The sequence below is a fragment of the Capra hircus genome, chromosome 22 (genome assembly GCF_001704415.2).
Source record: "Capra hircus breed San Clemente chromosome 22, ASM170441v1, whole genome shotgun sequence".
Taxonomy (NCBI): Eukaryota; Metazoa; Chordata; class Mammalia; order Artiodactyla; family Bovidae; genus Capra; species Capra hircus.
In genome coordinates, this window is record NC_030829.1 from 1,999,117 (window position 1) to 2,022,328 (window position 23,212).

Consider the following 23,212-nt stretch of genomic DNA (forward strand, 5'->3'; position numbering starts at 1 on the left):
TTTACTATGATTTCTTAGCAATCTGTGTGTAGCAAACTGCTTCAATAAATATTTGCCCATCTTCTCACTTGATTTCAATGACCCATGTTCCCCAGAGGGCAACAGTTACTTTCCTGTGATGATACATAAAGAGCAGAGACCTTAGATTTTTGGTTCACTCTGCTTCATGTCACAAGCAAAATGTCATTATGATGCACTATCTTTAAGAGATGTCTGAAATCCCATCTTCACTGTGGCACTCTTCACACTAGCCAAAAGATGCAAACCACTAACCTAAGTGTCCGTCCATGTGGGAATGGGAACATGAAAATTGGCATGTATAACATTTAGCCATAAAAAAGAAGGAAACCCTGCTTTTTGCAGCAACGTGCGTGGACTTTGTGGGCATGACCTATATTTCTAATTTTTATTTTATATTGGCGTACAGATGATCAACAATGCTGTATTAGTTTCAGGTGTCCAGCAAATGATTCATTTATACATATACATGTATCTACCCTTTTTCAAATTCTTTTCCCATTTAAGTTATCACAGAACATTCAGCAGCAGGTCCTTGCTAGTTATCTGCTTTGAACACAGCAATGCGTACATGTCAAGGCCAAACTCTTAATCTATCCCTCCTCTACCCCAACCTCCCCACCTGGTAACTATAAGTTCATTCTCTAAGTCTATGAGTCTTGTTTCTATTCTATAAATACCTTGATATCTATCATTTTTTTAAGATTCACATATAAGTGATGTCATGATATTTGTCTTTCTGACTTGTTTCACTTAGCACTTCACGTCACTGGCTCCATCCCTGTTGATGCAAATGGCCTTATTTCATTTTTTTTAACAACTGGGTAATATTCTGTCTTATATAGTACCACTGCTTCTTCATCCATTTCTCTGTTCACGGACATTTAAGCTGTCTCCAGGTCTTGGCTACTGCGAACAGTGCTGCTATGAACAGTGTGAGGCATGTATGCTTCCAAACCATGTTTTCCTCTGGATAGACACCAGGCGTTACCTGAAGTCAGACAGAAAAAGACAGACACTGTATGATCTCACTTACATGTGGATCTGACAAGGTAGGACTCAGAAATAAAGAGAAGAATGATGCTTGCCAGGGCCTGGGGAGTGAGGGAAACGGAGAGGTGTTGGCCAAAGGGTACAAGGGCCCAGTTATAAGCTGAATACACTCTGAGGATTCAGTGCATGGCAGGGCGAAAAGCTAATGATACTATTATGTACTTGAAAATTACCAGACGGTAGGTAGATCTTAAATGTTCCCACCACACACACAAAAGTAGTAGTTATGTAATGTAAGAGAGGTGTTAACTAACTTCATTGTGGTAATCATTTCGCAGTATATCCATGGATAACCAAATCATCAGGCTATATACCTTAAATGTATACAATGTTATATGTCGATTATATCTCAGTAAAGCTGAGGGAAAAACAGGTTAGAAAAAACCAAAGCGCCATTGAGTAAAACTTTTGCCTGCATATGTAATTAACAGCTGTATGGAAATTTACTTCCTTTGTCAAATCCCCAAAGAAAATGGTCATGGTGAACATTACCAGCGGACAATGGGAGGCCCAAAGAGAGACAATCCGGGTGGAAGAGCTTCCGGGTGAAAGAGACCACCAATGAGATGCTGTTTACAAGGATAGAATTTTAATCAGATGAAGCCTCCATCTGTAACCACTGTTTTGTTGGAAATGCAAGGGTCAGAGGATCGAGTTACCACCGTAGGAATTCAATCAGCAAAATCCAGAACCTGGAAAAGTAGACAAAATAAATGCTCAAACTGCTTCAACAAAGGACAAGGAAAAATAAAAGAGGGAAAGCTTCTAAATTAAGAGAATTAAGATCATCTGCCAGATGTGCGGGACTTTTCTGGACCCTGATTCAAACAAACCAACTGTAAAAACCAGCAACAACAGCAAAAGTTTTATGAGCCAATCAGGGAAGCATGTCTGGATATCGCATGACATGAAATTCCTGTTGATTCTGTAGATGGGATATGTATGTATATGTGCGTGTGTGTATTTATAAGGAACCCTTATCTTTTAGGGTTGCGTATGGAAATAGTCGAGGATTGCCTGCCTGCCTGCTCAGTCGCTTCGGCTGTGTCTGTCTCTGTGCTACCCCACGGACTGTAGCCCACCAGGCTTCTCCATGCAAGAATACTGGAGTAGGTTGCCATGCCCTGTTCTAGGGGATCTTCCCAACCCAGGGATCGAACCCAGGTCTCCAGCATTGCAGGTAGATTCTTTACCATCTGAGCCACCGTGGAAGCCCAAGAATACTGGAGTTGGTAGCCTATCCCTTTTTCGGGAGATCTTCCTGACCCAGGAATCAAACCGGGGTCTCCAGCATTGCAGGTGGATTCTTTACCGGCTGAGCTACCAGGGGAGCCCAGAAGGCAGATACGTGGGCGTCCACCTCTCCCTGCCTTCTTGTATGTTTGTAATTGTCCGTGATCATTTTTGAGTAAATTTAAAAATCTTTCAAACAACAAGGTCCTACTGTATAGCAGAAGGAACTATGCCCAATCTCCTGGGATAAATGATATGAAAAAGAGTATTTTAAAATAATGTATATAGGTGTATAATGGAATCACTTTGCAGAACAGCAGAAATTAGCACATTGTAAATCAATTATTCTTCAGTAAAAATGTAAAAAATTAAAAATCCTACAGAAAAAAAAATCTTTCGTTTGCCAATGAATGCACTTGAGTTTACCGCTATATATCGGGTTGTAAAAGTAGTAATTAATAATGCCTCCTGGACTTCTCTGGTGGTACAGTGGGTAAGAATCCACCTGGCAAAGCAGGGGACACGCTTCTATCCCTGGTCCAGGGAAATTCCACATGTTGCAGAGGAGCTAAGCCCATGTGCTGCAATTACTGAGCCCCAGGGTCACAGCCACTGAAGTCCCTGGGCTTAAATCCAGTGTTCCGAAACTAAAAGGAGCCCTTGCTCTGGCAACTAGAGAAAACCCACGTGCAGCCAAGAAGACAAAGCACAACCAAATATTAAACAAACCATAATATCTACTAATACTACTCACAGCTACTCAACAGCTTACAAAGCAGTGAAGTTCATCCTGCCCTCTTTCGTCCTGGGTAATACATCAGATGAGCCAGCTGTGACTGCAGCTACTGAACGGTGGCCCAGCACTAGAATTTAAAGTTTTCCAGCTTCAGGTTCCCGGCTCTTGCCCCCACACCAAGGAACTTTGAGAAGGAGAGGAAGTGGGATGAAGAAGACCTCCTTGCAGAAGCTGCAGGGCCTGGGGCGCCTTACTCGCTGTGGCCGCGAGATGGCGAAGCCTGCCTGCCACCCGGGACCCGCAGCATCAACGGAACTGCGGCTGGACCCACCGCCAAGGGCGCGGCGCCCACAGTGAGCGGAAAGCTGGGTCCAGCCTGGGGTTACAGAAGTTACTGTGCGCGCCCTGCTGCCTCCACGAAAGCTTCTAGAAGGACGCTAAGGATTTTTAGGGAGACGGGGACATTTTAAGTGGAGCTGAGGGTGTTCACGCCGTGATGCCCAAGATAAGAAGAGACCCGGCGCTTCTGGGGCGGACAACGGTCCATCAGAAGTCGGCCACCTTGGAGACCACCTCCCAGGGTCTGCCGTGTCTGGCGCAGCCACGTCCTACCCCCGGTGACTTGATGCGTCCTCGGCGACACGCAAAGGGCTCCTAGGGCCGAAGAAGAAAGGGGGAGAGGGTGGAGCAGCCGCCAGAAGTTAACTTCTTTTAAGCTGTAATAAGGAGAAAATTCAGGGACCACCAAGGTCAGAGTCACCAGCATGTTAAAAAAAAAATTATCTTAGTTTCAGACTGTCCACGAACGGTTCAGCTCACGGGCGGGGGAAGAAATGCAACTCCTGCGGGTTCCGGCGAACGGAATCCCAGTGAACCCCAAGTGCAGGTGCTGCTCCCAAGGGTCCGCGGGGCGCAGGAGGGGTTCGATTCCAACGAAAACGCGCGCAGGTGGACGGATTCCGCAGGTTCCAGCCTCCCGGGCTGGATCGGTGGAGTTCGCGTCTTCGAAAGCTTAGACTTGAGGGACGGGGCATTTACAGAAGGGGACTGGATCAAGCCCACCTACGGAGTTTTGCAAATTGCCTTTAAAAGTGCGTGCCGAGGCTGCCGAAATCTTCGCGAGTTGAAAAGCCAAACTCTTGGAGACCCTCAGCGCGGTGGGGGACATCGCCGCCAGAGCAGAGCGGGGCAGGGGGCGCGTCCAGACGAGTGAAGAATGAGTGCTTTCACTCTGTATCCCCACTGGAGGTTCAATTTCGATTAAAATCTAGGGGCAAGCTGAAATGTGTTTATTTCGGAGCGTTTCCACGACTCCTGCAGAATTAGAAACCAAACAAACACGGCCCGTTTGGTTCCAAAAGAAGGAAGAGCCTGGAGAGGAAATGGAAGACCGCGAGTCTGAAATCAGTCTAGGCTGAAATCTAATCAGAGGCGGCTGAAAAGGAAGGCGGTTGGACCAAAAGCTGATCCGGAGCCTTTAAACCCCCGTTGAAGAGTGGGGAGGTGATTCCTCGCAGATACCGAGTAGGCTCCAAGCCCCGGCCCTGGTTTACAGGGTTAAGAGGTTAGCTGCTCCTTCCACTCTTCCCCTATTTCTTTCCAGATTCCTCTCGCCTTTCCCAGTGGGTGGTTCCCTACTCCACCACCAGGATAGCTACCCTGCGCCCCACCGCTTCTGGGCTTCAGTAGCCTGAAGAAGGAATCCCGAGTCAGCGAGGAGTGAACTCCTGCCGGGGCGGGGTAGGGGGCAGAGGAAGGTCCTGATCCGAGTTCTCCCCAAAGCAGCAAAGAATTCCCGAGACTAGGAGTGGAATATGGTTTTTGTAGTTGTTGGCCTTCTTTTTAAAAACTCACACAACCGAAAAGTGTTTGGCGATGTAAAGGACACGCGAAGAAAACGACAATAGCATTTCCAAGTCAGAGTCGTGTCGTTTTTGCACTTCTCTTTCATTGCAATTTGTCTACTTGGAGATTTCTGTTTGGGGCTACAACGGAAGGGAGCCAAGCAGAACCCTCCCAAGCCTGTGTCCCCCCCACCCGCGCTCCCCTGGCTCAGGCAGTCTGCGCGGGCGCAAACGCTGGGACCCCCGGCGGTGAATGTAAACAAACGGGGCGCCGAGTCCTTGATCTTTATTTAAATAGAAGCTTGTTTATCGGTGTCATTCTAGGAGGATTAATTAGATACATCTCTTCACAATTTGGTGTCTGACACTCCATCTTAGGAATGCCTTATCACAAGGTGTTAATTGGGGCCACTCAGCCACTTACGTTTCTATTAAACACTGTGAGGGACTTTTCACAAGTACCAGGTTCTTTTTACTGTACGGCGCAAAAATATACAGGACTGGAAATAGACTGGGGCCGGTGTCTGCTCCATACCGGAGGTGATTAGCATTTGCAGTCTTTCCAGAAAGCAGAAGAGAACACCGTTTAGAAATTCCATCGTATCTACGGTCGGGTTCCTTGGGGTTGGGGGAGGGGAGAGCGCAGACGGCTTAGGGGGGCTCCTCGACGTCCTCTTCCGTCTGAATTTATCATCCCCAACAAACACACATAAGCCAAATTTCAAGGCTTTCGCTTCCAGCTCCGGTAAAGTTCGGGGCGTTTTGAACAGGCATCGCCGGAAGGGCGAGTATAGAGATCCAGACCCCAAGGTCATGGGCGGCGCGGGAAGGATGACTCGGAGCCGGGAAGGGCGGTGGGAATGAGAGCCCCGGCCGAGGCGAGGAGCGAGCTCGCGGCGGCCTTAATTGGGCGCGGAAGGGGAGGAGGGCCCGGCCGATCGCTCGCCGCCCAGCACTAATCCTCTTAGCAGCTGCATTTCCGCGCCACGCAGTTAGCAGAATGACCCTCCCGTTCAGACCTTTACCCCGAGAGGGTCGGGAGGGGGCTGGAAAGGATTGCAAACCGGGCCAGAAGCCGTCTGCCGATAAGCGCGGCAGGGCGTCTGGCAGGGGGACAAAGGGCCCTCGGCCACACTTCTGGATATAACTCTTCCGCGGGCCCAGGAGTCAGTCGGGGGATGGGGTGGCCCTTGCCCTCCCGGGGACTGAGAGCCGAGGAGGCGACGCTAAACGCCAGGTGACCGACTCCGCAGCCGCCCCGCACGGAGCGCTCCCGCCGCAGAGCTCGCGCCCCGGCCCGGAGCTGCCCCCGCATCCTCAGAGCCCGGGGCTCAGGGAAGGAGGAAGCCGCGTAGCGGGGGTGGAGGCGGCCTGTACCCGCCTGACCTCGGGGGATCCGGAACTCGTGGGTGCTCAAAGGGCCGCGAGGGTGCCCGGGGAGCCCACGTGGGGCCGGGGATGGGAGGCCCAGGAGCGGCCCGGAAGCCGAGGACTTGGGGGTGGAGGCTTGCTGGGCTCCATCAAGCCTGCTGCGGGCAGTCTTGCACCGCCCCTCCCCGGGCCCAACCCCCATTGTCCAGACTTCCCAGAGTGGTGAGGAAACAACCCTATTCACCTTCAAGAAAAAAAGATAAACAAGAACATCCCCACCCCATCGAGAAGACAGTGTCCACTTAGAGATTCTAGAGCCTTCCGTGGGGGGAGCGGGTTGGTGGAACTGCGTTCCTGCTGGAGGAAAGTGGAGAAAGCAGACTAAGATATTTGAAACAAAGATGAACACCCATCGTATAGATGACAGAGCTAGGCCTGTTCCCTTAACGAACCACATTTATTAAAAATGACTACGACTGTACATAAAAATCCAAGGTCTCTAGAAAGCCTGTAAGAGCTGGGGTGTTAAGGTTTCTGCTTCCTCAGGTTACCAAGTTGGGTAGTGGGGGTGGTGGAGGAAGAGGATGACGCGGGGAGTTTTCCTTAACACCGTTTCAAGTTAGTATAGTAGCTGAATACATTCTTAACTAGCTAAGAAGTAAACAGAATATTCCCATATGTTGCCCCCTGCTCCTGTAGCTGTGGTCCAATGATTTGCAAATTCTTTACAAAACCAAAGCACCAATTTTACATAATCTCATATACCTATGCAACTATTTATACAATATTTTCCACATTATTCTACAGTGTATCTAAGCACACACAACTGTACAGTTTAAAATTATCCTTTTTTTTTTTTTGGCGACCCCTTTGCTGTCTCCTGAGTCCTATGAGGCCTCTGGCTGGCCCCCAGGGGCACACAGCAGAGGCCTAGCACATGAGGCGACTGAACTTGGGCAAACATGGCTTGTTTCAAAGCCTGGGAAGATCAGTTGGGCCAAACCAGCACCTTCACAAAGCTCTTCTTGCCTCCCAGGCTTAATGTCTTCTTTCCCTAGCAGAAAGTTAACAGCAAAAATTTCCTTGTTGAAGCTTAAGGCCCACCCTTCTCTCCCAGAAGCAAAACCATTTTACCACTCTGGGCTTCTATTTGCTTACAGATTTACAGATTAAAAAAAAAAAAATAAAACCACCAAAGCTTTCAACATCTTTGATAGCGCTAGGCCCTCTGTCTCCACAGCCCCAGTTCACTGAATGTCTAGTGTCTCCAATAAATAAATCTGTAACTTTGAATCACCTTCAAATTTAAAAACACTTGAAAGTCCTCTGTTAATTTCTTTAAAAAAGAAAAAAAAAAAGTCTAGGCTTGTTTCAGTTACCTGCAGCAATCAAAAAGCTTTGGCACCTTCTTTTAGAGAATTGCACAAAACAGGACACATGGGGTGGAAGGCAAATGTCTTTTTGGCAACAACCTAGGCAAAGAAGACAACAGAAACACCACCCAGTCCATGGGCAAACGGTGAGCTCATTTTGACAAGGTTAAAATAACTCTTTAGGGAGTTGTGTAAAAAGCATAATAACCCCCCATGCCTTTTGAGGTGTCTTTACTGTATTCTTCAGCGTTAATGTCCTCACACTTTATGGAGGGAGAATTTTCATTGCTAGAGGTGCTAGGAGACAGGCGCCTTCGCTTACAAGCACTGGTGTATACCCCTGAATCATTGGAGTCGAGAGACTTGATGGATGGGGGTGTCTCTATCCAAGAAGAGCCAATTTCTTCTTTGACTTTCTCCTTGGAGAGCTGATCTTCAGAGAACCCCGGGGGGCTTGTTCGGGAGGTCCATGGGAGTCCAGCTGCCATCTTCCTCTGATAAGAGCCTCTGCCTCCCCACCCTGCCATTGCGGGGAAGGCAGGGTCGGGGTAGTACCCCAGGGCATGGGACGTTTGGAGGGGCAAAGATTTAATGCCATATGGGAGCAAGGTGCTGGAAGAATACTCAGACTCATAGGAACCGATGTCTATTTTGTTGGTCCCAGGTTGCTGGACAGGCGTGACAAGCCACCGCTGGGGAGGGTTGGCCACCTCTTCGCTCTGTTGGGGTGAAAGGAGGCCGTTGGTCTGTGGCACGGTTCTCTCACCATTGTAATATCGGGCTTGAGGTAAAGTGTTGACAAAGGGCTCCGGGAAGAAGGACTGAACGCCGTACCGACCTCCGGGGACAATCTGATGGGATCTAGGAGAATCCGTGGGAGATGGAGTTAACCTGTCATTTTCGGAAGCGGTGTACATGCTACAATACAAAGAGAAACACTTAAAAAAAAAAACCTAATGTTGTCCCCAAACAGTCTACATCCCAGAAGTGAAGAAGGCTCTAGAGCCTGAGCGCTGGTCTGCTGAGTGAAGGGCCAGAGGTGGGGAGGCACCAGTCCACTTTAGCTGAACTCTTGGCTCACTGGGACAAAATTTCCCATTATGAAAGAGATAGTTTCCTCCCAGGCATTAAGCATTTAAACTATAGAAATTCCATCTTTGCAAGTCCTAGAACTTGAAGAACTGGGAGCAACTCTCCCGTCTGTAGTAGGGAAGGAATGCTGGCTGAGGTGGGTAGAAATGCCAAATTTGAAAGGCACTTGTGGGTCTTGCTGTTTAATGTTATGAAAATTACATCCTTTTGGTTTAAGGTTTTTCTTATGTAAAAAAAATGAGGGAATAATCCCTGCTCCTGAGAGAATTAAAAAAAAAAAACTGGGATCAAATGGGAAGGAGGCATATAAATGCAGATTATGAAAATTTCAAATCTCCACTCAAATGTTAAAAAAATAAAAGCTTCTCATGTCTAAGCCCTTAACATTTCTTTAGAAATGAACAAAATCCTTCTGTGAAAATTCCAAAGCAAGATTAGTCAAAGCCAAATATATGCAAAAATAAAAATGGGTAAAAATCCCAACTGTGAAAGCTCTTCCTAGAATATGGTCTCAAGAAAGTGTCTGATTCAATATGTCTCACTGAAAGATGACCAGGCAAGGAAAAATAAAGGTGCACTTACGAATCATAGTTGTCCCTGAAGCCTTTTGCAAAGGGATTGTGATCAATCTTTAGTTGAGTTATCTAGATAAGGAAAAAAGACAGTCACTGAGTACTTTCTCTCTCACCCTGGATGGGGCTTTGGGGATGCTGGGGACTCTGGGGCACTCACATCGGTGTTTTGATAGGCAGTCACAGCAATGAACTGCGTTTCTGAGAAAGTGAAGGTCTGTGTCTTAGAGGGCTCATTCAAATCCTCCACGCCATCCTCTGTGACTTCAACAATGTGCAGTCTCGGCTGGTACTTGTGTAAAGACTGTAACACTATCATCTGCAAATGGTACAGAAAAAAGAGCTGCCAAATCGCAAAAGTGAAGTCGACTTTGACCAATTCTATATTTTGGAATGGAACTTGCTTGCTCCTCAGCCCACAGCTAACTTTTTCTGTTGCCATTTTTGAAACTTAAAACATAGCCAAATATGTGTGTTTCATAAACACTCTTGCCTCTCGGTTTCCTAAGTCGCCAAAAGATTTCAGTCTTTCTGTTCCTAATTGTTCACCCACTGTTATTGAAATCCAATAGGAAAATGACAAAAAAAAAAAGTAGAACTGAGAAAGGTCAAAGGAAAAAAAAATACTAGAAAGTGGCAACAGGTAGCTGCAAATATTATAAACACAGTAAAGAATACAGAAACTCATTAGAAAAGAGATTCACAGCCAGAAGACACCACCTCCCCTGTCACCCTACCTGGGTGTTGTTGTTGTTTGCGCCTTTGTTATTGGTGAGTTTTAACTTCCCAAAGGAAATCTCCTGTCTCATCCAGTGGGAACCAGTATTAGGAGACTCGGGGTGAACATACATTTTGTTGCCTAAGAGAAAATGAAACAATACACAAAACTCAAGCATATATGGCTGTTTGCAAATGGAGGTAGGGGGAGACAGAATTTACTACTCATGGGCAAGATTTAAGAGCTAGACTTACAATGCCCGTCTCTCCTTAGAGGCTTAAGACCAGTGGAGACCAAGTAGTCTCTACTGATTCCCCTCCCAGGGGCCCTGTGCTTCCGGCCTTCCTTGGACAAAGCAAAAATGGAGCCAACGGTCAGTGCCTCTTGAAGGTCAATTTGCCGGTGTCTGAAGCTAGAAGGTCAAGATCCGATGGTGGAAGGTGGTTGGATTTTTATGATAAACTCAACCTTGGGGAGATCTTTTCTCAAGATTAAAATGTCAGGAGCCTTGCCCCCCAGAGAGTTTATGGCAATGATGTCCTCAGAGGTAGGGATGTGGCGGGGCAGGCTAGCTAGGGTCGTGGTTAACATGCTATACGCTAGTCGGCAAGAGGTCTGACTTAGCGATTCTCTCCCTTAATCAAACATTCAACACAAAGAAACTCCCGCTAACACCTCCAGGCCCCGGATGTGGAAGGAGCGACGCGAGATTTGGTTGTGCGTGGTCTGAGCGGGGCTCCCAGCGCTCCACCCTGCCCAGGCTTCCTCTCTCCTCACCCTGCATGTTATTGTCCGCTTTTCCGCAGGTCACCCATTTGCCCCCCTGGAAGCGCCAGTGGTTGGGGTCCGCCAGCACCACTTCTACGAACACGTTGTAGTGGGCGGTGGGATTGAGTCCGTTTATGTTGAAGCTCAAAAAAGGAAACATGCGTCTGTGCAAGGGAATAGAACCAGGAGATGTAAATCGCGACGCCCGGGCACAGACCCACGTTCGAGTACGACACTGGGAAGTCTACAAACAGAATACCGGTGGGTCAAGTGGCCCTGACCACGTACAATATTCTTGAGTTGGCAACTCGCGGGGAAATCTCTTTCCCGCAGTAATTTGCCCCAATGTTATTATTTCCCCAATGCCCGCACTTCTGCATCCCTCACTCAATTTCTCAACCCATTCAGATACTCATTCATTTTCTTCCAGGATGTTTCTATTTAAAAATCTTTTTTTTTTTTTTTTACAAGTACGAGTGCAAGGGAACATTAAGTTGCTCTCGTTTAAAAAAACAGAAACAAAAACTCTACTGGTAAGGCTAAAAGTGTCCCTCGGACGCCCCTCTCGCAGCACCCACGCCTCACTTTCCCCAGAATGAACCAGTGCCCTCAGTGGGATTTGTAGCCGAACTTTTTCAGGCCCGGCATCCCAGCCCAGTCGGACTCCAGGGGCCGGCCTAACCCACTCCCCGGATCAGCCCTCGCTGCCGTCGCTCACGTCCTCGCCCTCGTCCCCCGGATGCGCCCCGTGGAGACCTTGGCGCCTAAAACTGCGGGAGCCCATCTCCAGCGCTCGGGGGGAGCCACCCCTCGAGACTTCTGGCCCGCCTGTAGGGACCCGTGTACAGCTGGGCAGGGGGATCTAGGAAATTCAGCTTTGTGGACAAGCCTCAATTTCCATTTCCGCCTCCTCCTCGTCAGTCTGGGTGAGGATGAGGAGAGCGAAGGGGGTAAGCAGCTTTAGCCTTAGCGCCCTGCACGAAGCGCCGGTGCGCGGACGGACTGGAGAAGCGGCGTCTCCGCTGGTAGAGCTAGGGAACTCTCCCAGCCACGAGCGGAGTGGGCGGGCCGCGGGCCCCCATTCCCGGCCACCCCAGGACCACACAGGCCTTCTTTGCCCCCGCGCCTCCGGGCCCCTCCGCGCTGCGCTCACCTGCCCTGTTTCGTAATGATCATCTCGGTTTGGTGGCGGTGGAATTTGAGCCACAGAGGCCGGTTGCACAGGTAGACGTGGGCGCGGAAGCCGGAGCCGGGAACCCCCAGACCCCCTAGTCCTCCGCAGGTACCTGCGGCTGCCGCCCCAGGGTACGGCCCGTAGAGCGGAGCCCCCTGGCCGTACTGATAGGCGCCCGGGCCGCCTCCACCGCCACCGCCGGCCGCGCCGCCGCTAGCGCCGGCTCCCGTGCCGAACTGCGCCCTCCCGGGTGGGCACACGGCCGCGGGGAAGCCGCCGGGGGGCAGCATGGAGCCGTAGGGGTAGCGCGCCCCGTTGGGAGCCGGGTACACAGACCCGTGGGGCGCCCCAGCCGCCGCCTGGTACGGGAAGAGCGAGCAGGGCGCCGCCAGCTCCGAGCCCTGAGACCCGGGGGACTGGAGGTAGTAGCGCTCCGAGCTCAGGCTGTCCATGGAGTAGCGCGCACTGGCCGCGGCGGCGGCAGCAGCGGCCGCGGCGGCCGAGGGCAGCTCCTCCTCCCCGCAGGGGGAGCCCTTGCGGCCGTCCGGGGGCCCCGGCTTGGCCACGGCCGCGGCGCTGGCAAAGGCGTCCCCGGCGTCGGCGTCACTGAGCATGGTTGCGGGGGCCCCCGCGCCGGCGGCCGCAGGTTCCCCGCTCGCCGCCTCGCACGAGAGGCTGCCCGAGAACTTCTTGGGCGCTTTGTCTAAGTCCAGCCTCTGAGGCGAGGGGGCCGCTCCCGGGAGGTGGCCGGCGCTCCCGCCGCCGCCTCCTCGCGCCCCCTCCAGCGGGTAGAAGTGCGCGCCGGGCAGGTTCACAGAGCTCACCAAGAGCTGCTCCCCTAACTGCATGCTTTGCAGAGCGCAGACGGCAGCTGGCTGCTTCCTCTCCGGCCGCGACCTGATTATAAAGGCAGGATGGGGGAGCCAGCGCCCTCTTCCGAGGGGAAGGTAACTTCCCCTTCCTCCCGTGCCGGGTTACCCACCTGGCTACACGCGGGCCGCTAAGGCGCGCGCAATTGCGCGCGGCGAACCCCGAGCCCTTTCCGAATGGAAAGCGCACGGAGTTTGAAGGCAAGAGGCGAAAGCTGACCGAGAAGCGATCTGCTTTTCCTTCCCGGTCCCTTCTGCCTCTCTGGACCTGTACTCTCCTGGCCCGCACACACAGGAAGAAGTCTTAGATCTCTCTCCCCATCCACCACCAGAGCTAGCCTTTCTTCCCTTCTCCACTGACAATCTATCGGTCAGGTTGACCACTTGGAAACTTGCAGGCTGTCATTGGCTGCTTTATATATGTGAGGGCAGGGAGTGGCTTCGCGGCCCCACAGCCTCGGGACCCGCTGATTGGTTGGTGGAGGTGACACTAATTCAATTAGGCATTTACTAATTGGATCAAGTTGCCTGCGACTTTATTTTCCTATCCTTTAGCCTGATTTTTTTTTTTTTTTGAGATGCTATCCTGCTATGAGAATCAGTCCTGGTGTCCGTATTTCGCCGGAGTTTAGGGTCTCCGTATCTGGGTCCACTCTTGGCACAGAAATCAAGACAGCTCTTCGAGTGGGGGTGAGGGGGTGGGCGCAGATTGTGGAGGCAGGAGGTAGCAATGCTCTGCAAGTTGATGGCCTGCAGGAAGGCACGGGTCCCTGAGGGTGAGGATCTGGGGCCAGTTGGAGGAAGGCCCGAGAGAAGTTTCTTTCCTCGTCGGGGGCTGTAACTTCAGGCACACTTTCCTCCCCTGGAGGACCCTCTGGCTTTCAACACGCAGGAACCACTTTTTGTTCGGTCCTTCCCTTTTACCCAATGGGAAGGGTTTACTGAGAGGAACTTAGGGCTTTGGGGATTCCGGGGAGGGCGAGAGCGCACTGCTATCCGTCAGGACCGAAGCCGTCAGCTTATGAATCAGAAGCCCCGGTGGGGTGGGCTATTGGGAACTCTTGCCATTCCCACGCTCACGCCTGCTTCAGGAGGCAGTCACTTTTACGCCCCACAGTTGAAAATCCGCTCTCAGTTTCCCTGAATCCCGGATCCCACTCCCTCCCATCTTCAGTTGGACCTGCCGCCGAGAAACAAAGGTCCTCAAGCAGCCCCGCGGTTAAGATTCCCTATGCCTCTCCTCTGCAGCGCAACACAGAAGGTGGAATAATTAGTGAAATAATCAGTTTGATATTGAATTAAGCCCTTTTGCCCCAGCTGCCTGTTTCTCCCCTGCGTTTCTGCAAACAGCAGAGCAAGATGACGCTGTTCTATTGCATTGTTTATTAATACAGAAAGTGTGGGGCACGTTTCGTTGCAGATAAGAAGCCTGAATATTTGCTGTTAATAGATAATTATAGACGCCGCTTTTAGTCGCTCCGGGAGCGCGTTTTCCGGCTGAGAGGTCGGGACTCTGCTTCCTGAACTGAACGCGATCACACGGGAAACTCTTCTCCCGCAACTCTAGGCGGTGGCAGAATTCGTTGAGCGCGTATACGCCGGTGCAGAGCAGCTCGAAGCGTTCCAACTTGGATTCCAACCACAGCAGCGTAGATATTGGCACCTCTGGGTTAGAGAGTGAGGCAGTCCTTCACGCCCTCCGACGCTCCAGGGCGGTTACCAATTCTACGCGGCAGTGGCCCAGCCAGGTCAAGGCCCAGCCAGGGAGGGAGGGAGCAGGTTGAGCGAGCGGGCCGGGGCTGGGGCCTCGCAGGTCCCGGCACCGAAGCCCCCAGGCCCTTGGAACGTGGTCTGGAGCGCGCTCAGCCCAGCGCTTCTCTCAGGTCGTCCCGCTGGGTTAATGCGGGCTCTCGGTGGCTCTCTGCTTTGATCACCATCCCGTCCACTCCCACCTCCCTGGCTTTTGTTTTCTTTTGATCCACAGAAGTCTTGGAGAATTGCAGTTTTAAAGTATTTTTTGTTCTTTTTAGACTCCAAGATACTCAACATGGAGGTTCCTGAGGCGGGCTTGAGAGCAAGAAGAGAAAGGGTAGTTTGGCAGGGGAGCCCGGGCTGGGGGATCTTGTGACCGCTCAAGCCTCTTCCACATCAGCCTTGACCTGAGCTGCAAGATGTTAGAGGGAAAAGGCAGGGGGGAGATCAAATCTCACATGTTGCTTTTTTCTTTTTTGGAGACAGAGTGGTTCGAGTGAGGTCGCAGCTTTGTGCCCGATTGCAGCGAGACAGCGGGCCTCGGGGTCCCTTCGAATCGTTTTCGAGGCGGCCAGGGAAGCTCTGCGCGTGGCAAAGCGCCACTGCAGGCAACAGGCATCGCTCCGACCCACTCTGGCGCAAGTAACGCGAGCCAGCTGTCCCCCGCGCCACATCAGAAAGGCTTGATTTTATTCCAGCCCCAGAGCATGCTATTGAAAGCGCGTGGGTTCATTCTAGTGCTACTTAATTATGAAATATACACACGGTACGTGTAATCAGGATTAGTGTTGATTCTTGGGGCAGGAAATTGCAGTTTATATCTCCCCACCTTCCCAATAGAGCTATTCTTTTGCCCAAACCTGAACACATTTAACAGGCGGAGAAACAAAGAGAAGTTCAAAGACAACCAAAATTCTGACTCCAGGAAACCGTTCTTGGGCCCAGAGTTTTGGAACATGGAAAATACACCCATAATTTATATTACCTTTATAAAAAGTATATATTACAAATTCCTTTTGAACATAATGATAAGCACTGTTTCAACTAAAGATGATTTTTTTTCTGACTGCATAAAGAAATCTCATTTACTGTTTTTTCTGTATTAATTAATGACTACTAGTATTATTACATATGGAATATATTAGTCTACATGCCTGGAAAGTTATAGATGAGCAAATCTGTGGTTGATTTCCTACATGGAATAGACTTTCCTTCTGCTGGCTCAGTTTTACTGATAACCAGGGAAAGAGGCATAAAAGTTATTTTCACGCGTCCCAGTCGCACCTTAAAATGTAAAGCTCTCTTTGCCAGAAACAGGAACAGAAAAGAAAGCTAAAGCAGCGGCTTCAGTGAACAAGTCAGGCAGCACCCTCCTCAGACTGAGTGGGCACATAAGACAGCCTTCCAGCCTGTTTGCTGTTTGATTTCAGTGACACCCCAAGCTTCATGAAATCCAAATGAGACATTTATTGAAAGGTGCCTGGTTTTATGTGACTCAGCTGACAGCGTAGGGAATGCATTGAACAAAAACATCAACACTAGGGAGGAAACATGGAGACCCCACGGAACCTGGGACCCCACTGCCGGCTGGATTAACTCAAATCTTGCCCCTTTCAGCCTGAGGTGCAAGGAGCAGGACCCTCTGAAAGCTGCAAGGAAGCCAAGGTTAAGCCAGTGAGTGAGCCTATTAAAGATCGTATGCTGTGTTGCCTTGAGCAATAACACCAGCTTCATGCTACCATCTCAAATCGATAACACAAAGTTATTGCCAGCCTGACCAGGGCACCTCTTCTTCCCTTTCTCTCCCTTAAAGGTAACCAGTGTCTGTGCATTCATCTTTTAAAGGCAGAACTGAGAAGCATTTGGCTGTAACATGACTATTACATGTCACCAGATACATACCCAGATACACACGCACACATATATGAGTAAATTACAAGGGTGAGTTATAGATGAGTGCAGTGAGATATAGTTCACCACCGCCCCCCACAACCAAGGGGGCCCATATAAATGTCCCAATAAATTCTATTATTTTCACCCCCACTAAAAATGTGTTATCAAAACACTGTCCGTGTTATTCAAACACTTTGTAAATTCTGAGCAGACTTGCTGCCGGTTCTCCTTTTAACCCTAGGAAAACATTCCAACATTAACCGGTCACCGGTGCTTCGCCTTCACTCTGGGCAAACGTCAATGGGTTTTTTGTGGTGAGTTGGTCCTTTTACTATTTATCTATGGCCTTTTCTTTGTTGATGTTGCATTTTATTTCGCCATCTCGGGTTCACTCTTTGGCCCTTTGTTCTCTGATGGCCAGATCCCCACCTCCACTGGGCTTTCCCGGGGGGAGGGGGCTTCCATCGCGGGAAGGCTGTTCATGTTTAGACTTTTTTTTGTTTTTTTAAAGAGAAGTCCCGTAAGATAACACATTTTGGCAAGGACAAGTAGTGTTGATTTTGCTGAGAACAGCAAGATACTCCCATCAACACAGTTTCACTTACTATAAGAATTTGATTCACTGTCCCTCGGAAATAGACTGATAGTTTGCTTTAAAAGAAATCCACAAAGGTGTCCATAAATGTGTGAGGCATAGGGTGACATTAAACCCACTGTACTTTTCAAACAAAACCGACCAAAATTTAAATTATTTTCTTTAGCTATTAATCCATGTATTTTGATTGCTAAGGGCAAGTGTAGTTCACTGTTAACATACAAGGAGATGGGGAAACAGGGGATGAAAGTTAAGAAACATACCAAAAGTTGCTTATTTCAAAAAATAAATGATCCTAAACACTGGATCAAGAATCTTCTTTATGAAACTTTTTTTTTAACTGCAAGTGAACTCTGGACTTAACTGCTGTTCAGTCATCACCACCATCATATTTATGGAAGTACAGAGATTCACGTAAGTAACAAGAAAGGCAAGGCAACATGAGGCAGAATAAAGTGGAATGCTCTCAAAAATAAAGTATGGGAATGTTTGCCTAATCACTGCTACATTAAACTATGAGTTATACAGGGCTCCCCCTGTCTTGCTTACTTCTGCACCTTGAAAGGCCTGACTCTTAATAGGTGCTCATCTCTTGATTGAAAGGATGGGGTTACTGAATCTGTAAGACTAGAACAGACAAAATAGCCCAAGGACAGTGTCAGGTCTCAGACTTTATAGCCAAGGAGATGACAATGAAAGGTTTTTTCCTAAGAGAAAAAACACAGATCTTCCTAAATCAATGGCATTTTCATCTTTTTAGGGCTGTTCCTAGATTTTTAAGGATGTTTTACATCTTTTTTTAGACCTTTCCTAACCCAGAGTTCTTCCATTACTGCAAAGCTTCCCCTGTGCATGTTAATGTGGATTCTTCCACCGAAAAATAGAAAAGTGAATGTCAGAATTGCAGGACAGCCGTTGATGGGAACAACCACCATGTAGTCACTGAGAAATCCTGAACAGAAATCAGTCACACGTCACTAACAGGGACAGCAGAACCAATGGAATTTAATGTTTCAACAGAAGGCACCTAGGAGGCAGGTGTGGCAGGATGTCTCCACAACAGGTGGGCAGAGTGGAATCCTGTTGACCAGGGCTTCCAGGTGACGGGCAGCTAGAATGTTTCCTCCAGCCCCGACTTGAGAAAGGGGAAGAGGGGAAGTCTGGATTGGAGAGTTCCCGCCAGAAGTGTCAAGCCCTTAAGGTAACCAAGGAAGGAGAGTGAGAGGGAAGGAGGAAGGAAAGTGGACAGGAAGGAGAAAACCAAAAGAGCCGTCCTTAAACCTGTCTTTTCAGATCCCTAGGCGGAAAGCAGAACGTTGTATGCAGAATCTTCTGGGTGTGTGACTCCACGTTTCACCAGCTCGTTGGTTCTGGGCAAACTCCTTCTCTGTCCTCAATTCCCACGTGTGATGACCACAAACAGAAAGGAAAGCAGTTAGGACAGCACCCAGCGCACAGGAAAACCTCCCATCATACGGAGGCTAAGCTCACTTTTTGCTCTGGACACTGAGGATTCAGGATCACTAATCTTTCTCCTCCAGAGATTCCCAGTCTGGTGGGGAAGCAGGCCGGCATCAAACCCTTCCAGGACAATGTGAACCAGAAGGAGGAAGCGTGAGTGACTCCGTCAGAGCCTGCGAGGAGAGGCCCCAGTCTTTCCATCCGCTCCTCCCGGGTTCCCCAGAAGCCGGGGTAGCCCAGCGCTGTCCGGGAGCCCGGCCTGGAAGGCGCACTTCAAAGGGAGGCAGCGGGCGCCTGGCCCCCGTGCGCCTTCCGCCCCCCTCCCCCTGGGGTCCCCATTAGCATCTGTTTTTCCCAGGCCTCCCGCCCGCCTGCCCCCCGCCGGGATTTTGCCGTTCCGGCGGATTAGAAAATATTTAGCTCAGGTTTTGTACTCCACCTACTCGGTTAAACGCCCGACGAGGAAGGAGTTAATAATAGTCGGAAGCCTCCCAGCGGGGCACTCTGAACTGGAAGTCCTGAAAAAGACGCCACCTGCGGCCTCAAGTTGAGAGGACAAGATCAACCCTGGAGGGCGGCCTGGAGGAGGTTCTCAAGCCCGGGTCGACCTGGGCTGTTTAACCGCCCCGCAGGTCCAGGGGGCCCATGGAAGCACCTCCCGCTACATATTTTGGTGGTCCACAGAAAAGGAGTCTCTAGGGCGAACAAAGGGTAGCTGGGATCTTTTCTTAACCCAGTTGGGGTTTGACTTTTCCAGAATAAAGTTGAACTTCGAATCCATAGCCAAAGGAGGGAAACAATGAAAGAAGTCGAGGCTGACTATCGGTCAGACTCTCTGCTTTTAAAAGCAGCACCCTAAAACATTATCACCCCATTGTACAGAAGAGTAAAGCGATGCTTGGAGAGGTGAAGGCTGTTGTCTAAAGGCACAGGGCTAAGAACAGTAGCCTGGGAACTGGGATCCAGAAGGTCTGAGCGGCGGAGCTCGGGTGGAGGGGTTAAGTACGTGCGAATGGGGGTGGGGTGCCACTTGTTTTCTTTGAGGGGGGAGGCTGAGGTGCCCACTAGGATGGAGATCCCGTGTGGCTTCGGAGGAAGCGACCGGCCGGCGTGCGATGCCCATCTGCGGCCGCAGGACCTTGCCAATGAATCTCCTTTTAACTCCAGCCTAAGTCCTAATCCTGGGTTCGAGTTGGCCCTTGTTGCTTGGGGTAACCATAGCAGGGGTGCGTTGCTTTCTGCAAGCAAGGGCTGGGCCAAACCCTGGGCACACAGTACCCCATGTAAACCCTCACTACCATTGCACAGACTTAGATGCTTCATCATCCCCATTTTACAGATAAGAAAATCGAGGCCGGGAGAGACAAAGTAAACTTGCCCACGGGCGTGCAACTTGTGAGTAGCAGGTCCGGGCAACCCCGGGAGCTGGGGAGACGGCCTCTTTCCCTGGAACTCTGAAACTTTGGCTAGAAAACTGGGATCTCCCGGCTTCGAGTGGCAATGGGCATCGGGAAACGGGGCGCGCGGAAGCAGCGGTCGATTCTTGACCTCCTGCCCTCCCAGTTTCCTCTTCGCATCCCTAGCTGCGCCGGCCGCGGGTTCCACGCGGGTCAGGGCTGGAATCCGCGGGACGTCGGGGCCCTTCTCGCCTCCCCCGCAAATGCTCAAAGACTGATAGCGCGCGAGTTGGGGAAGCTAGACTGCAGGGTGGGTCCGGCCCTTCGCTGCGAGCGGCGCTTCTGCAGCCGCCGGAACCCCGCCATCCACGGCTCGGGGACGCGCGGCGCCCTCGGAGCGGCCACCTCCGCCGGCGAGGAGTCTCCCAGGGCTCCGCGCGCAGCGACCGTCCGCATCACCGAGCACCGGCGCCTCAACCCGGGCCCCGCAGGCGGCCTGAGCGAAAAATGCCGATTCCAGGAAGGAGTTGGAACCCAGGCCCGGGCTAGGAAGGACCTCCCCGAGCGTGCATTCCCAGTTTTTGCCCCGCGGCCGGCTTCTAACTCCAAATGCACTCCGGGTTGCCCTCGGGCAGTGCAGCGCCTCAGTTCTCCTTGGCACCTTTGTCTAGAATGAAAAGATATTGCGGCGGGGGGAGCGGGGGGGAGGGGTCCCACGTACTCCCACCTGTCCTCCTTCTTTGCTTTTCAATCCACGAAGCTTTCTCCCTGTGAGTTAGGGCAGCCTCGAAGGCAGAGGCTGAATTGAACTTCTTTGACTCCACCAACACAGGTAAATGCGTTTGTGTATAATATAATGTAGTGTGTTGTGTAGAATAAAACCTAGTATCTTTCACAATAGAATATGTTATGCACAACGCCCTACAGGATATAATACAAAATCAATGTAAATTTTAAAATAGACCTGCAGAAGGTTTAAAGAAACTCAAAAGGCCGCCCTATTGCAACGTCTGGTGCCTCGGCCTGTTGGCAACTGCGATTAATTTCTTGTGTGTTTTTCTGGGACTTAGCGTATGTTTGCATCAGCCAATAAGGATGTGTACCTGAATTTCCTTTTGTCTGCCCCCTACCCATCCTCACGCTTTTATAAATACTATTCAATACTGCTTTTTTCTCTTAAAATACATCTTTAACTTTGTAAAGATGTAGGCACACCCGTGGAGGCACAATTGGCCGGAAACGCTCAGGTAGATGCCAACGGCCCTAGGGACGGAGAGGGTCCCCGGGCAGCCGCGGTCCCCGGGGCGGTCGCCTGGTCTGCGCCCCCGGAAGCGCACGGCGGGAGGAAAGGCTTGCGCAGCGGGAGGAGCGGCGCCCCCTCGCTCCACGTGCGCTGAACTCCGCCCCGGCCTCCTCGCTGTGGGTGTTTTCCTTTCTTTGAGATCCTCCCATTGTTTGTCACCTGAGACCCCAGAAGCAGGTAAACAATCTCCAGACCCTGTGTTCCGGGGGCTCCCGGGAGGGTGAGGGATCTGTGAGACGGCGCGGGTGCTGATCAAAGCGGTGGACCTAGAGGGGACAGTCAGCTGCGTTAACATCCCGCTTGGCTTGGCTGTGGGGGGAGGATGAAATCGGGCAGATGCAGGCCTGAAATGCGTTTTACTTAAGGCTCAAGGAGTGACCTGAGCCGAATTACGCCCTAAATTCCCTTTAGGCTCAATGGCGACTCTCGAGGAGGCGGAAGCCCCCTGCGCTTCTCCTTAGAGGTTGTCTGTGAGACAATCCTCGTAGCAGGGGCGGGAGGCTGGGTGTGGCACTGGTCCAGAATAAATTTCCATGTCCCTGGGGTTGGTGGAAGATACAGACAACAGCGAGTCAGCAGTTGAGAGTAGCACCGAGGTTCCCAACCTTGGCAGAACAACCTGGGGACCTCTTAAAAACTCCACTACCCAGGGGGCAAGGACCAAGGAAGTCAGAATTTCTGAGAGTGAGACCCAGGCATCAGTATTAACCAAAAGATTTCTAGCTGGTTCCTATAGGCAGCAAAGATGGAGAATTTACTGGGCTTAGGGATTTGGGGGTTGGTGGGGGACTTTCTGGAGACCTGGTGTTTGAGCAGTGCCTGTCAGTGGGTGGCGGGGCGGGGTGGGGGGGGGGGCGGTGCGGCGCTGTAGGGAAGGGAGGAAGGGCGTTTAAGTACCAAGGAAGGAAGTGATGCCTGAGCCTCTGGTCACAGTGCTCTGCTCGTGGAAGTCTTTCAATTTCCCAATTCCTTGGGAAGGTTTAAGGATGAGTGGAGAACACCTAGTTTAAATGATTATTTTTAAAACTCAAAAAATGCATGGGAATATTTTAAAGATAGAATGATGCTGGAAAGCTTAGCTTTGACCGCGACTTCATGAGGTTCTTCCGGAAGACATGTCATCAAATCTAAGATGGTATCCATTAACAGACACCATTATTTTGCCTCTCATTAAGAGCAACAACAACAAAAAAGACTGATCCTTAAATTTTTATTTCGTGCTAACTTAAAGAATGGCTTATTTTGACAGTGTTATTTTCCTATTTCGCTCATACAATAAAAGCTGTAAGCAGAGACAGTAACAGCTATGCCACAACTGCATCTGACAAGAGTGATTGTAAAGCCCCATTGATTGTGGTATCTGGATTTCCAGAAATTAAAAAGTGTTTTAATTGCCTCATGAAGTGAGGCAACTGAAGGGCATCCAACCAGCTCTCCTTTAAGCTCACTGAATCCTCACGACTACCATGTGTGTGGGACCTGTTATTTATTAGTAACATGTTACAGATGAGGAAACTGAGGCACAGCAAGGCAAGCCACTTCAAGTCAGACCACCACCAAGTTGCAGAGACTGGATGTAAACCCCCCCTGCACAAAGCTGAGAAAATGTCCAGCTGAGTTGATTCTCAGAAGAGTTAAAGGGAGGGGCCCTGGGGGTGAGAGAGGAGATGAAAGATCGGAGAGCTTGGTTTATGTGGTAGGCTGAGATCTCCATTTCAGTTAGGGTTCAGTTTTCTTACTGTTTGGGAGGTAAAAATATCATGTGGTAATCCAAAGTCACAGAAGATGGTGACTGCAGCCACGAAATTAAAAGACGCTTACTCCTTGGAAGGAAAGTTATAACCTAGACAACATATTAAAAAGCAGAGAGATTACTTTGCCAACAAAGGTCCCTCTAGTTAAGGCTATGGATTTTCCAGTGGTCATGTATAGATGTGAGAGTTGGACTATAAAGAAAGCTGAGCACCGAAGAATTGATGCTTTTGAACTG

General features: G+C 50.3%; 1 protein-coding gene across 2 annotated transcripts; it reads right to left on the reverse strand.

The window, feature by feature from the left end:
* Positions 6,693 to 13,215, reverse strand: EOMES (eomesodermin). Of its 2 annotated transcripts, none has more exons than XM_005695503.3 (6): positions 11,932 to 13,215; positions 10,788 to 10,942; positions 10,030 to 10,151; positions 9,453 to 9,611; positions 9,303 to 9,364; positions 6,693 to 8,489 (listed from the first exon to the last, which is right to left on the reverse strand). In XM_005695503.3, exons 1-6 carry the CDS (start codon positions 12,798 to 12,800, stop codon positions 7,808 to 7,810), a joined length of 2,049 nt encoding a protein of 682 aa, XP_005695560.2. In that variant the 5' UTR covers positions 12,801 to 13,215; the 3' UTR covers positions 6,693 to 7,807. The 2 variants fall into 2 exon arrangements, with proteins under 2 accessions (XP_005695560.2, XP_005695559.2); XM_005695502.3 differs by having other exon boundaries at positions 6,693 to 8,546.

What these genes read in the sequence shown, in the direction of transcription:
- EOMES (XM_005695502.3), bottom strand. Translation starts at nt 12,800, where the DNA reads ATGCAGTTAGGGGAGCAGCTCTTGGTGAGCTCTGTGAACCTGCCCGGC. An exon ending in ATCATTACGAAACAGGGCAG is followed by an intron (nt 10,943 to 11,931) that starts GTGAGCGCAGCG and finishes TCCCTTGCACAG; the next exon opens with ACGCATGTTTCCTTTTTTGA. An exon ending in CTGCCTATCAAAACACCGAT is followed by an intron (nt 9,365 to 9,452) that starts GTGAGTGCCCCA and finishes TTCCTTATCTAG; the next exon opens with ATAACTCAACTAAAGATTGA.